The 15,561-nt window shown below is 38.0% G+C and overlaps 1 protein-coding gene across 9 annotated transcripts in view; it reads right to left on the bottom strand.

The window, feature by feature from the left end:
* Positions 1 to 9,610: 9,610 nt before the first annotated feature.
* ZNF385B (zinc finger protein 385B) overlaps positions 9,611 to 15,561 on the bottom strand; it is a 279,989-nt gene continuing 274,038 nt past the window's right edge. For all 9 annotated transcript variants that reach the window (XM_087949651.1, XM_087949650.1, XM_026668053.2 and 6 more), the window contains one exon: positions 9,611 to 14,782. In XM_087949651.1, the coding sequence (XP_087805777.1) occupies positions 14,561 to 14,782 (222 nt within the window). In that variant the 3' untranslated portion in view covers positions 9,611 to 14,560. The remainder of the gene's footprint in view (positions 14,783 to 15,561) is intronic.

The raw sequence follows: 15,561 nt of genomic DNA, 5'->3' as shown, positions 1-15,561 counted from the left end.
TTCCTTTCCCATGGACAGATCTTTGAGGACCTACAGGCAAAAGGTAGGCCTTTTGTATGAGCCTCTTTTTATCTGATACTTTTCAGCTGATGCATTCACCAGCAAACCAGAATAAAGGAAGATATGTGGCCGCAGTTTTATCACAAAGTTAGATTTAGAAGAAGCAGGATAGAAGAAGTTTCAAACTTCATTCAAACTTTGCTGTTAGAGTCCTGAAAAGAAACTGATAAATGGATCCTCAAAGTCCAGCATTCTCACCTGAGCAACAAATGATCAGGCTCAAATTAACCTAATTTTGGTACATTAGGCGAAGACCCCACATCTCTGGAAAGGCCAGTGATGCTGGGGAAAATGGAAGGAAAGTGAAGGTGACATCCAGGTGGATGGATTCAGCTACAGCAATGCTGGGTATACCTTAAGAAAACCTGAAGGACCAAGATGGGGAAAGATCACCTGTGGGAAAATTATTTATATTAAGAATTGAAACTGACTTAATGATACAGTACAAATAGATCAGTCAATCAATCTCCAATACAAAATACTGATTTTTTTGCCAATACTCAAATCAAAGCTGTATACGGTAGTTAACTTTCAGTATAAAAAAGCCAGCTTGGTGTACAACCAACCCTGGTTATAGGAGCAGGGAAACCTAAATTCTACTTTTCTCTCTTGTTTTATTTCTAGCAAGTGGAAATAAATTCTTGAAAAAGGTAATGGCAATCAGTTTCCCAGTGCTGCAAAGAAAATTGTAAAGATCTATGCATAAAATTACCAGAAATTAAGACCGAAGCCAAGTTATCTCTACTCCCAACCTCGATATAGATTTGCAAGAACTATAGTAGTGACTGTGACAAGTATTGTATAACATGTTATATATCAAAGTATACAGATTAGTTAAATTTCAATGTTATTATTTTATATTTTAAGAGTAATTTAGAAAAGAAATGACTCCTGGTATCTCTCCCCATGTTTTCTCTGTTGCTGTTCAGAACAGCTGTTTCTCTAAGATTCACTAGAATAAACAACATCAAATGCTCCTCATATAACCTTGTTGGTTCTGGACAAAGGAGTAGCCCATAAAGCTTGCCACAAAATTATAGTCTTTGCCTGTAAGAAATATTCTCCCATTTGTCCTAAAGTTTTATCTAATCAGCACAGATGATTTGCTTATTCAACATTCAAGAGTAACTAAGCAAATTGGGCATCAACTGATGAATGGGGATGACCCAAAAGAAATAAAATGCAACGGCACATTGGTGCCAATAAATTAAATTAATTGGGTTTATGTAATTGGTGTAATTTGGGGGAGGGACATTAAACTAAGCTCCTTGTTTTCATTCTTCTGCTAATCTTTACAGTCACAAGGAAACATAAAGCTGCAACTGATGCCTCCTCTTCTCAGGGAAGCGGGAGGGGAAGGCATGTTAAGGATGGATCTCCAGCTGCCTGTTTGGGAAAATAGGGTTTGCTCAGCCTTATTTAGCCTGTTTGGTGTTCTGGAGTTGGAAGGAAAATTAAGTTTTCCAGAATATTACAATGCTGTTCTAGGGGGAAAAATATAAAAAAACCAATCTCTTGGCTTATTATTCCCAAGTAAATCCATACTGCATTTTGTTCCCCTTTTTAAGGGTATTATACAGTTTCTTGCAATAACTTTCTGAAATGTAAATAAGGTTTAAAAATAATTAAAAGGATTTCTATAGTATCTTCAAAATGTCATTTGTATGAAGACATTGACCAATACTCTTACCCATGTTTAAACTCAACTATGATGTATTAATTACATTTAGATATGTACATGACACATTCAATCATAAACTAATTAGAGGAGATGGATTTGCCCAATATACAAATCTAAAATATGGTTGGCTGGTTTGTGTTAAATATAATGTGACAGCATAACCTGTAGGCTGAATCTAGGTTTGGCTTGCATTCAAGAGTTGAGGTGCACAAATGAACCAATATGAATTCTTAATTGTAAGCTTAACTATGGTATATTTAAAAAAAAAAAAGATTGAAAAAGTGGTACAAAAATCAGTAATGTATGAGCTTGACAGTGGCTGGTTTTACATGGCAACTAAACCCAAAATGTATTCGGTTTAATTTTAGCTTCTGGTTATAATGAATCCAATCATTCTGATCAACAAACATTCATTTAAAAAAACCATAGTCTTGTCATGACTTAGGAACCTCATCACTATTTGAAAAAATATAATTGGTGACAGTAAAAACTTATATTATGGAACAATGAAGTGTAGATAAGCAAGAAGAAGGGGGTTGCATATGATTTTTTGGAATCCAAATGCCCATCTTTTATGTGTCCATCAATATATATTTTCATATTCTCCACATAAGGTTTATTGCATAGACCTATAGAGGAACTAAATCAGCACTGCACGCTCAGTTATTATGCCCTTAAAACTGAATCATGCAAAGATGATTTATTTTGTACCTTAATAAATGTGCAATATTTCAATTTGGGAGAGATATACCAATCTCCTTTTCCATCAGTATCTGGCCATCGTGACTCCTTTCTGCTTTATAGTTTTTATCCTGATCCAAATGTGTACAATGAGCAAAATCTGGGAATCTAGATTCTAGTGTGCCCCTTAACAGTCCATGGGGATACTCAGTATAAGTGGCAATTTCTGCCCAAGGAAACATTACTTACAAACACCCTAGTGGTTGTGTGTGTGTGTGTGTGTGTGTGTGTGTGTATGCATGACTGGGCTGCCTGTTCAGTGTTTTAGAGGTGACTCAGTCCAGTCAGTATGACTCAGTCTTTTGCCCTGGAGGATTCTTAGGAAGTCCATAAAAATGATGTTATTATTATGTGGACAGGGGGAGAAATTTAGCAGGCGAAGAAGTATCAGTCACCGTTAGCAGATATTTATTGAAAACAAATGAAAAAGGGAAGGCCTTTATGTTCCACTGAGAGTTATGTTGTCATCCGAAATGGGAGTAGAAAATGTAAGCTAGCCAAACTAGCCAATCAGCAGATGTTTTCTAAATTGGAAAAAAAGGTTATTTTCCCACAAGACAAAAAGTGATCTTCTGCAATAACTCACTACTGAATCACGATGATTTAGGCCTGGGGCCGCAGTTCAGTATCTCAGTATTTAAAAAATATGATGCCACCTGAATAAATACACCCAAGCTCATTTATTTCCCTACTAACTTCTTGCCTCACTTGGTAAACTTTGTAAAGCACAAAGACACATAATTTTGCATCCGGCTGTTGGATAGACTCAAACCTCCTTAGCATCAGAGATGAAAAACTAATTTGTTTTGTAACTATATGCTTTATTATGTCACTCAGAAATTCAGATAAGGATACAAGATTTAATGTTACGTCCTGTTGGGTTTATTCTGTCCCTTGTGACAGAATTCACAGTATAAGCCAGACCTAGCAACAGAAATTCAGGGCTCAATTGTGGCCATAATTCAAGGACTACCTGTATACTTTTACTCAAATATATGTGGTCCAACACCTGTATATTTAAGTAAAGAATTGCAAGCCTCCCAAACCTAGCTTGGAAGGGCCATCTTGACGTTAGCTGCAGGAAGAATGGGGTACTGTTAATTCTTTGGAACAGAGTTTGTTGCACATTCCTACAGCATATTTTGCTTTCACTTAAGTAAGTGATAAAAAAAACCTGTTTGATAACAAAAAAAAAATCATATGTTTAATCCAAACTTCTCAATGTTGGCATCTATATGGTCTGAACCAGGCTCTCCTAGTCAAAGACAAACAGCAGGATATGCCAAAGGACCATATTACAGGGACAGCTTCAAATCCAAAGCCTCCAACTCTCTCCCACAATGTAATTGGTCTTATAATTACATAAGCATAAGATGCTTTTTTTTTTTCAAGAGGCAACTGGTCTTTTTTATTTTTCTTTGAAGGTATTTCATTTCTCATCCAAGAAGCTTCTTCAGCTCTGACTGGATGATGGGGAATGGAAGGATTTATACTCCTTGCAGAAAGCTGGTCATTTGCATTCTTTTAGCAGGTCATTAAGTTCATTTGGTGGTTTAACTGTGTCATCAGGGTCACCTGAGTGGTACAGATTGATTGCGAATGACTAGCTGTCTGCAAGGAGTACCAATCCTTCCATTCTGCAGCATCCAGTCAGAGCTGCAGAAGCTTCTTGGACGAGAAGCGAAATGTCTTCAAAGAAAAACTAAAAAGTCCAGTTGCCTCTTGAAAAAAACACCTTTGGGATAACCATGACCTGGATGACTGAGAATCTCCATAGACATAAGCATAAGATAGTGTCTGTCTACAGAACTTCAAGCTGATCAGTATAGAAGCAAGGTCAAACAACTTGAATACAGGTCACAAAGCAAATGCAACAGCAGGTAAACGGAAATGGTGACAGTTGAAATAACACTGAGATCATCCAAAGTCTACACACATAAGCAAGAGTAGCAGGATACAATCCTGCTGCACTCTACAGCTTTCCTGGACTGGAGAGAATCAAGGAGGTGGACTGCCATCAGCATCTTTACTTCATAGAAATCCATTCTGCTACTGATTTCCTGTAGAGGTTGATCTCAATCAGTACAGGACTTGCTTTGCTCTTAGCTCTAAGATTTCGCCCAACCACAAATACCTTAGAACAAGCTCATACAGCTCAGGTTTCACTCATAAAGAAAGCAGACATTACAAGATCCAGTTCTGTTCCCCGTGGTAGCAGTAGAAAGGTTCACCTGTCTTCAATCTTGGAGGAGAAAACACAATCTTTCAAAGCCAAAGGAAAAGCAGAAATTGTCTACCCCAGAAAAGAAATCCACCTTCCTGACTGGCTCCTTGGCATTTTATTTTCTTGGGCTTCAATTTTCTCTATCCTTTATCTAGATGAACAGGTCAGTTAATTTTCCTTTAAACCTTTCAGTGTCAAAGTAAAATACAATTTCCATTTTCAGTACTGCTGTGAACAAGAAATAGTCAAAGGGTCCAGATACAAAATAGCCCAAATTCAAGACCCGACCAGCTCTTAAGATTCACTGAGAAGCTTGGTAAACATATTGCAATAGTAGTGGTTTCTTCCTAAATGAAAATTCTTACACATCTATCTCTATAGCTTTCACCTAGCCATTAATCCTGGCTAATTATGATCAGAAGAATTACTTGGGAATAAGGACTTGCTTTTGAATAAGCCCCTGACTCATGAGGGCCATTCCATGCAACTAAGAATTCCTGCAACTTTTGTTCTAAGTAATCTACATTCAAGTCAGGATTCCAGCTCTGGGTCAGACTCACCAGTCAGGATCCCAAGCATTGCATGGAGTGTCCTGAGACACTTTTCTCTAGCAGGATATGGCATCCGGATGCTTCTGAGAGATGGTGCTTTTTGAAAGTGCTCCAAATAAGAAGCAGCTGAATCCCAAGGGCCATGTCATTCAGCCTCTCCCACAGCGGAAAGGCAGAGGAAGTCCCAGAGAGACTCTACCTTCATCAGAATATGAAGGTGACTTAATGACATGAGTGAAGGAAAAGCGCTTTGGGTAAAGCATGGTCAAAAACTTTCACATCCTTGTCCTGTACGATATTGTGGCAGCCTAATAAACCAATTTAGATCTATGGGCCAAAGATTCCTATATGCTTATGTATATGGGAGTTGGGGGGTTATTGGTTTTGTACTTGGGTTTATCCTTGTAAGCTGCCCGAAGTCATTGAAAATGAATTGGGTGGCCGTATAAATTTTCTTAATCAATCAATAAAAATATTCTAGGATTGCTATGATCTACAGTGTACATCTTTGCTATTTTTCATGGGGAATAATTTATACCTCACTGGAACTGCAAGTCTGGATGACATAGAAACAACCAAACGATGAACCGATTGCTATTAAGTTCAAAAAAGCATTTGATTTATGTAAAATAAATAGACCAAAAAATATTGGGAGCTTGTTGATCAGTTGATATATTCTTGTGGTAAGAAACGGGAGCCAGAGAGTCTCTGCTATTACAATAATATGTTTAAATGAACAAGAAAAATGTGAGCACTAACTGTAGACTCAGCTATAATAAGCTCCATATATATTGATCCTGAATGGCTAATGTTGCATATACAGTAGCTGATTCAGCCTTTTGTGCAAAATCAGATCTTTGTGGGAGATTTTTTAAATTATTATTAAAGCTCTTTCTTTAGTAATCTCGCTGCCGATACCGTTCTTAAATTTGCTAATGTCATGTTCTTTGCAGCAGTCATTCACTAGCTTGGCCATTTCCCCAAATGGACAAGACAGCCAAGAACAAAGGCTAAGTATCATTTTAGCTTCTAATATGATTGAACAGTCTCGTACTCAATACACAGTGTCATAATCAGTAACTAAGATTGGAGGATCCTGTCTACTGGAAGAGGCAGGCTTGGGAAGATGGGAGTGGTACAGTCATGGGGGCAATAGCTGCTTGTTTCCTAGGCAAATCCCTTGAACCCACTGCATCTCCCATATCCATCTCGTCAGATTCCAGGGACAGAACAATCAGGATCCACCCAGCATATTATGAGCCGTTGACAATTGAATGATGGTATAACTAAAGAATGAAACAGATGCAACCTTGAAAAAAAAAAAAGTAGGCATATGGAGATATATGAGGGACATGAGAGCATGCGTATGGGGAAATAATTGGACAAAGGGTTAAGAATCAGGATACACGTGGTGATATGAAGGGAAAGGAGATTAGTACAGGGAGTAGAGCTTGAATGGTAAGTGTCTATTTTTTTTATAAAGGACATAAGCAAATACTTGATATTTCTGCTTAAGACCCAGCATCTATACAAACTTTGCATGCAGCTAATTATCTAGATACATAAAATATCTAGATTTTTATGGTGCTTAATTTGAATAAGGTGTTGTTAAACTTCAACTTGTAGCATGCCTTGCTTTGGCCATGCTGGCTAAAGTTGCTAGTAGTTGTAGTTCAACAATAAGAAACATTTAGAGCAGGGGTGGGTAACGATGGGCCTTTTATGACTGCTGGACTACAACTCAAGCATGGCTGGCTCAGGAATTCTGGGAGTTGAAGTCCACAAGTCATAAAAGGGCCATCGCTCCCCACCCGATTTAGAGGATCACCCGTTTTCCAATCTGGCTTCAAAACAAGGCTAATCCCATTAGCACATCCAACTCTAACCACCAGAGGGCCTAAAACTGGATAGGATTTAAGATTCCAGACATGAACTAGAGGTCACCTTGTCTTTAAGTTAATAAACACCCTTTCCACACAATCTAATGTGCCTATTCCGTTTCCGCCTTGTACATATTTGTTTCTCAGCATGTACATTTTGTATTTGAAGCCCAGTGATTCCCATTTCTGTATCTTATTATTTCCGCTGGACAGATCATTATAACACAATGGTCAGATCAATTGTCGTTTAAGTATTTCATGGCAAATGACAAAGTGCCTACAAAATGCCATATTTATTTTCCTTGAAATAAAAGTATTTGAAAGAAGTTTTGGGATGAATATGAAATCTAACCTTCCCCACCCTGTCATTGCACAGTGAAAACATGATATGATTGGGCATGGATAGCAAATTGGAAAATATAACTCCCTCTTCTCCCATTTCATTAGTCTATTTGTTATCTTCTTTAGCATTTATTACACATACAGACACAGAATGAGTGTTTAGCTGGCTTGACCTGTTAAAAAGTGTAGAAATAGGTTTTCAAGTATCAAATTATTTTTTGTATACAGAACAGATCCAATTACAAATAATATAGTTGAATTATTTTCCCCCTCCCCTCCTGTCTGATTCTATTTTTCTTCCATGGCCTGAGAATGCAACAGAATTTACATGTCTACATTAGGAATAAGGATTTAGATTAAATACAAGCCTACAGACAAAACATGGTCCACTGGAGAAGGAAATGGCAACCCACTCCAATTTCCTTGCCAAAAAAACCTTATGGACACTATTAAAATGGTGCTGGAGAAGCCACTTGAGGCCCTTTGGACTGCAAGGAGATCAAATCAGTCAATCCCAAAGGAAATCAATCCTGATTGTTCTTTGGAAGGAGAGATTTTGAAGCTGAAGCTCAAATACTTTGGCCACCTAATAAGAAGAGAGAACTCACTGGAAAAGAACCTGATGTTGTGCAAGATTGAAGGCAAAAGGAGAAGGAGATGGCGGAGGATGAGATGGTTAGATTGTGTCACTGAGGCAATGAATATGAATTTGGACAAACTCCAGGAGACAGTGGAAGATAGGGAAGCTTGGCATGCTGTGGCCCATGGGATCACGAAGAGCCGGATGCAACATAGTGACTGAGCATTAACAAAACCTAAAGCGTAAGCTTGGTCTAGTGGTTAAGGCACCAGACTAGAAAGCAGGAGACCATGAGTTCAAGTCCTGCCTCAGTCAGGAAAGTCAGGTTGGTGACTTTGGGCCAGTCTGTCTTTCTCAGCCCAACCCACCTCACAAGGTTCTTGTTTAGGGGAAAATAAAAGGATGTTTTCCACTTTATTACAAATAAAGGTGGGATACAAACAAACACATAAATAGTTTTCCATCCATCCATTTTTTCTTTTCTGAAGAAGTAGTTATTTACATTTACCACTATTACATTGCTAGAGTTCATGGACATTTTCATTCTGTATATTCCTAAACATAATTTAAAACAATTGCAAGTTCATTATGACCGATATGTAACATTGATGGTTCTCTTTCCCCCTCCAGATATTTTTTTTGAAACATTCTCTGCTTTTCCCTATACCATGTAAAAAATTGACATTGCTGTAAAAATGCTTCAATATTTGTATGAGCTGTTGGATCAGTTTATCTCTTCTTGTTAAGAAAATCCAGGATCCATTGCAAGTATCTCTTCCCAACCCCAACTTCAGCTGCTCTAAGTCTACATCTGTGTATCCTAACTGGAATTCAAGATGGCTTGCAATTGGAAGTGATGAGTCATTTTACTGATCTGCCACAGCAAACAGGAAAGGCACACAGAACTTCCATCTTCATATTTTTGAGTGCGTGCGCATAGAACCCTCGAAAACATTTGGAAACCCACCACTGAGTGCAAAGCACTGTACTTTAACAAAAATGGTCAGTGCCTTTGTTTAAAATAAAAGGACTAGAAGCATGTTTTTCCATGCTGAATGTATTCCGTCCAAAGGGACATAGAGAACACCTTAACCGAATTACCACAGATTTCCTCCATAGTTCTTTTATTACTACTACTACTTCCCTCCTCATAGTTTATCACCATCATAACTTGATACATGGTAAGGTACACTAGAAATGGTCATTAAAAAGAGGCCACACATTTCAGACCAGCTAAAGACTTGTTGGGTCACCTCAGCATTGCAGGAATGAGCAAAGAACACCACAAATGTACATCAGGAGTATATATTCCCACCCCAAGATATATAGGCCATCCCAGCTGCTCAGCAGAAGCAAGCAGGCACCAGACAGGACAGCAGTGATGTAGGAAGATGTTGTAGGCAGATTATCACTTTAGTAATAACAGCTAAGGCATCAATCCACACTGTGTAGTAGAGGGCAATGATAAATTGGTCCAGCTAAGCTTGTGGTAAAAGGTACTTCAATATTAAACACACTGGAAACATGCAAACATAATCAGGAAAATATATAAGTACATAACTACTTAAATAATTATTTATTTGCATAAGAAATACGGAGTTGTAAGCTTTCAAACATTTTTATCTTGCTTTGTTGTAATAAGAGATAAACATTCAAGCTGTTCCTTTGTCAAAGCAATGTAATATTTTTCTGCACCCAAGAAGCACCATCCCATTTCAATTTCATTTTTAGAAAGCTTTCCTTCTATGTCAGCTGTGTTTGGAGGTTTCCTAAATATCCTCTTAAAAAAAAAAAGGTCAATATATATTTCAAATTTTCAAAATGTTTGGCTAGGGATAAACTAGCATTACAGGATGCTGCAAGACACCAACCATTTTGGTATTAAAACCCTTGAGAGTCTGTGCTGTGAAACCCTAATGTTGAAATCATTATTTGGTGCTGGAGCACTGAAGTATCACCACACAGAGGTTGAAGGATTCTCTCCCTTTCCATTTTTGGATAAAAGAAGAACCAACCAACAAAATGGCCTTTGGCATAAATCAACAGAGTTTGTGTGTTCAGCACATTTTCCTACATTCCTTCTAATGCAGAAAAGCAAAAAAAAAAAAAGGGCAACCCTTGACTTATGACAATTGAGCCCAACATTTCCATTATTAAGCAAGACAGTTGTTAAGTGAGTTTTGCCCCATTTTACAACCTTTTTGTCACAGTTGCTAAGCGAATCACTGCAGTTGTTAAGTTTCTAACATGGTTGTCAAATGAATTTGACTTTCCCATTGACTTTGCTTGTCAGAAGGTCACAAAAGGCGATCACATGTCCATGGCAACATTATAAAAATGTACCAGTTGCCATGCATCCAAATTTTGATCACGTGACCGTGGGGATGCTACAATGATCGTTCAGTGTGAAAAATGGTCATAAGTCACTTTTTTCAGTGCTGTTGTAAGTTGTAAGTATAAGGACAACCTGTAGTTCCAAATGACCCCAATATAATGATATTGAAACTTATAGGAACACTACAGTGTCCCCCGAACTGGCATTAGATAGCAAAGGGACTGAACATTTTCAGAAGGATTTTTATTTTAAAAAATCAACTACAGTGGGAGATCAAATATTATTCTGTTACAGCTATAGATGAGGAAAACACTAACAATATCAACAATGCCATAATAAGCATAGCTTTATTTCCTGTCTGTCTAATCCTAAAAAGGTTCTTGGACTGAACAGTTTTGCATCTGGTCCTGACCAAAATTAAGATCCAGTGAGAGAAGGTGTCAGAGGCATCCATGGGGAAGAGGTGTTTCCAAAAAAATCAAGATGGAAGCCAAAACCCAGCCCCTTTTTACATGTGGCACCCAATACATATAAAGAAGGTGGGGTTTTGTCCATGCAGTCACAACTGCCATCAATCAGGCTCATGTTTACATACAGAGATTAAATCCCAACAATGAATGGAATGATAGGTAACCGGAAATGTTGGCTTTGTGTTATCTAGGAAATTAAAGCCGTCACAAAGAAAATAAAAGTGTGTTCATAATATTACATTCTTTCCAATGTAGTAACATTCCTGCTGGAACCTAATATAGCAAAGGTACCAGGAGCTGTGTGTACACAACAGGATAGTGACCAGTAGCAAGGTCTTTTCCTGAGAAATGAATGGCTTTAAAGTTTTGGCTATTATTAAGTCAACATATGTCAGAACTGGCCCTTAGACTACTCATACTTTCTAGAATCTAAATGTAATGAAAATTGTTGGGATAAAAACATGAAGACATTTGAATTATTAGCACCTGAACCTGAGAGTTACTGTGAAGGCTCAGAACAAAACTTTCTTTTTATGATGTAATGTAGGTGGAGTATACGCTATCCTTTCCTCCCATTTGGGGTCCTACAGTTTCTCTTTCACCTGCAAACTTCTCCAATGGAAAAGTCTAAGCAGAAGCCATAAGCATTTGGAAGTATGGATCAATACATTGTTCTGATATACCTATTATCCAATAGAGGATGTGTTTCTCTTTTTCTATTGAGTGTCTGATACGTGTCATCTGCGGAGCCCAAGCAGAGAATTTTACTAAAGGAAGAACAAAATAGACATTTACCAGTGCAGTTTAGCTTGCTCCAAAACTAGAGGCAAGTATTCATCTAGAGCTTTCAAATTGTTAGGAACAAATAGATCTCTATGATGAAACTAGAAAGGCCCTTTCATTTATCTTATTCAGATACCACCCTTCCAGACTCTGTATTATGACATTGTCTTTTTCTACCCTATAAAATGTGATTTAGGGATTTCTAAACACACACATAGATAAAAAGGCTCGACTACAAAATTTAATTTCAGTAACATACAGATATTATTTACGGAACTTTTCCCCAGGGAAATGAAGGATGGCTCAAAAAGATAGTTGCACCTGAATTAGATTGCAACAAACTGTTACAGGTGGTCTTCAGTTTACAACAGCAATTGAGACTGGAATTGCTGTCACTAAGAGACATTGTCATAAAGTACAATGTCACGTGACTGTACCACTTATCAGTACCAGTTGTGGCAGTCTCAGTTGCTGCATTAAACAAGGACTTCATATAACTAAGGCTTCTAACTTCCTGCTGGCTTCTCCATTGACTTTGCTTGAGGAAAGCCAGCAGGGAACATGGGAAATCACGATCACATGACTTGCTGTGACATCATAATTGTGAACCAGGTATTGAGTGCCTGGATTGTGATCATGTGACTGCGGGGGCACTGTGAAGCCAGAACTCAAAGTTGCAATTACCACTTCTTCAACATTGTCATAAGTTTGAATGGTCACTAAGTGAATGGTCATAACCCTAACTTAAGTGAATGGTCATAACCCTAACCTAGGACCACTTGTAATATAATCAAACCCTTTATAAAAATTACTTGATTGTATTTTGGTGGACTTAAGTTTCTGTCTTTAGTAAAAAATATACTCCAAGAACTGTTGCTACCTTTTTTGCTTAGTACTTAGTATTGCTCCCATCTTGAAAAATGGCTATCATATTTCACATTGTTAGTTATTATGCTCAGCTATCTGAACTGTCATGGCTATGCCAGAGTCTGCACAATCAAAAAATTCTGATTGGAACAGAATCTGATTTCATTTGGGATTTGATGCCAATTTTTAAATGTAGGAATCCATGCCTCAATTACCATTGGAAATCATCAGAACGTCTCCCTTCCTATTTGAGAAAAAGAGGACAATATTTTTTCAGATTTAATAATCTCAGCCAAATACAGTCACACATCAGACAAATAGATTTAGGTTTATGTATCTTTAAATTTGATACTATAACAGGAAATTGGAGAACTGGTCTGTCAGAAATTATTTTAATATTTAATATTAATCATTATGTTCAGAGGCAGTAAAGCACTGATTACCAGAAGCAGGGGAACAGCGTAAGACAATTAGCCCAGAAATATTCAGTAGTCAACTGAAGAGATAAAATGATAGACTCTGAGATGCTTATTTTTTTTATAACCCCTTAAAAGTATGTACTATAGATTTCTGTTTCTTAAAAAACAGCACACCATGATACTAAGCTTCTCAGAGTGATATGCAAAGTATCTATTATGTATTCATAACTGTAGTCATTCATTACCCATGAAAGTTTAATCAAGTGATTGTACAGTTTTATGTAAGTGAGCTATACCATGATTCAGTCATCAAAGTTTTAAAAATAAATTCTGTGTAATGCCATTTTAGCAGTACAGACCTCATTTAAGAGTGTCACGTGAATTTTTTCTCATGAATAAATTATATTATTATTTTCCCACGGTATTTTATTAAAATGTACTTTTAAAAATATAAATATATTCTCTTTACAGATTGCAAGCAAAGATGCTTTTGGAGAATACCCTCATTTTCCCAAGCAAGACATACAGTGTGTCCTCAGTGCCCAAATTATGTTGATAAAATGGTGTGGGGGGAAAAGCAGACAGGAAGGCTAGAATAATAATATTCATCGACAGAACAAACAATTCATTTTATAAATATTTTATCTCCTGTACATTATTGCATTGGGAGCCACAATTGTATGCAGCCATCATTCTATAGGAAATAAGTTTAGAAATGCAAACCAAATTGAGATTGTGAAGGGATATGTATGTATGAATAATAAATATGTCAGCTCATTATCTGATTGAACAATGTGCATAATCTCTTTAGTAAACATATAAATGATGAAATGTCTTTGAAGTGGATGTTTAGCAACGGGATGAATAACTGAATGCAAAATAAATAAAATAAAAATTGTAAACAAGTCATCATCTTGCTTATGGATATATGGCTTTGTTACTTCTGAGTCCTTCTAAATAAAATGATAAATTAAAGACATTAAATTTTCAAAAAGAAAGATTCAAGGCTGAACTGTGCTTCCAAATATTTGCACTGCCATCAAAATGATTTAAAATCAAATGAGAGAGAAATCCGTAGCGTTACACAAGATGTACTCATACTAAGGCCTAAACAAGACACGTATTAAAGGAACGGGACTACATTAGGTAATAAGAAGTTGCAATCCACTACTGAAATGTTTTCAGCAAACTAATTAATTCCTTCATCCAGCTTTTGTGGCACACCAGAATCTACTCACCAGGATATGAACAAGTGGGCCTCCAGAGATCCCTGTATACAATTCTGGTCATTTCAAGTCACACAGGAAAACATTCCACATTCCTTGTTTACAAATATCCAGTTAAAAACAGACATATGAACCTTTGATATATTTTGTGCACAATAGGTTTTTGTTTTTGTAAACCAGGTATCTGAGCTTTATTTAACATTGACACCCCCCCCCTCCATGGTTTCTAGATTGCAATTCCTGCCAAGGAGTTTTGTAACTTATTTTTTGGGGACGGAATCAAGCACGAGATCTTAAAAACACAAGTCTTGTTAAAAACAAAACAAAAAGTGGAAATCTTGCTCTCGTCTTCTTTTGTCCTTGTTCCACATGGCCAAAGTTATGCCTTGCTTATTCCCAATTCAGTAGGGAGCAAAGAGGATAGATGCTGGAGTAGCTCGGAGAGGCCCGTGTCCCGCCCTCAGGAGAGCTGTGGGTATTGCAGGGGCCTGGAAGAGAGCAGCGGAGGGTCGTGGTGGGAGAGTCAGAGCTGTGGATACCGCTGCAGCAGCGGCAGCAAGAGGAGAGGAGAGAAAGGCAGGTGCCAAAGGCTTAAGAATATCTTTTTGGAAGGCCAGCTTTGCCTATGGAAAGAAGGGAAAGAAATACCGCTATGAAATAGTTGATTCCCCAATGTATGGAGCTTGTTCAAAAGGTCTCCTGACAAAGCATTTAATTTCCTGCTCTTGCCCCTGCGCCTTTCCTTTTTCAGTTTCGGCACAGGAGGCTAAAAACAGCTGCAGCGTTTCATATCCCTTCTTGTGTCACATTTAGCTGCTGGCGTTATCAGCAGAGCTTCCTGGATGAGTTTTGGGTTTTGCTGGATTCCATTAACGCAAGATAGAGAGCCCTGCTCCGAATGTATGCTATATAATAGTTTAAAAAATAGCAATGAGAACAAGGTTAACCACAGGCAGAAGTATACCTTGAGCACTTGGGAAACGATTGCACCTATTCCAGTAAAGCACAGTCAGTTCCTCAGACAAAACAGTGGCGCAGGGGTGGGATGCTACCGGTTCGGCCTGGTTCTATAGAACCGGTAGCTCTGAAGAGCAGCTGACACCGAACCAGTTCAGTGTCTGCTGCTCTGTTTGGCCCAGACACCTGCCCGGGCTCTTGGCTGTCCTTTATTTCTTGCTTTTTCAACCTCAGCTGTTTTGCGCAGCACAACTGAGGTTGAAAAAGTAGGAAAGAAGAGGAGTTTGAAATGTTATGCACCCATGTGCAGTGCTTGTCAGCTGTCTGGGTGGCACAGCTGAGGTTTTTTGGAAATGGTCTACACACACGTGCAAAATGCACTCTCACCAGGGGTGGGATTCTACTTGCCAGAAAACTGGTTGGCCCTGCCCCACCCACTCACTCC

This window comes from Notechis scutatus, chromosome 1 (assembly GCF_049901735.1).
Source record: "Notechis scutatus isolate UNSWTSFEM ecotype Mainland chromosome 1, rNotScu1.2, whole genome shotgun sequence".
NCBI classification, from domain to species: domain Eukaryota; kingdom Metazoa; phylum Chordata; class Lepidosauria; order Squamata; family Elapidae; genus Notechis; species Notechis scutatus.
The sequence above is the reverse complement of the archived record's forward strand: the minus strand, read 5'-3'. Positions and strand labels throughout refer to the sequence as shown.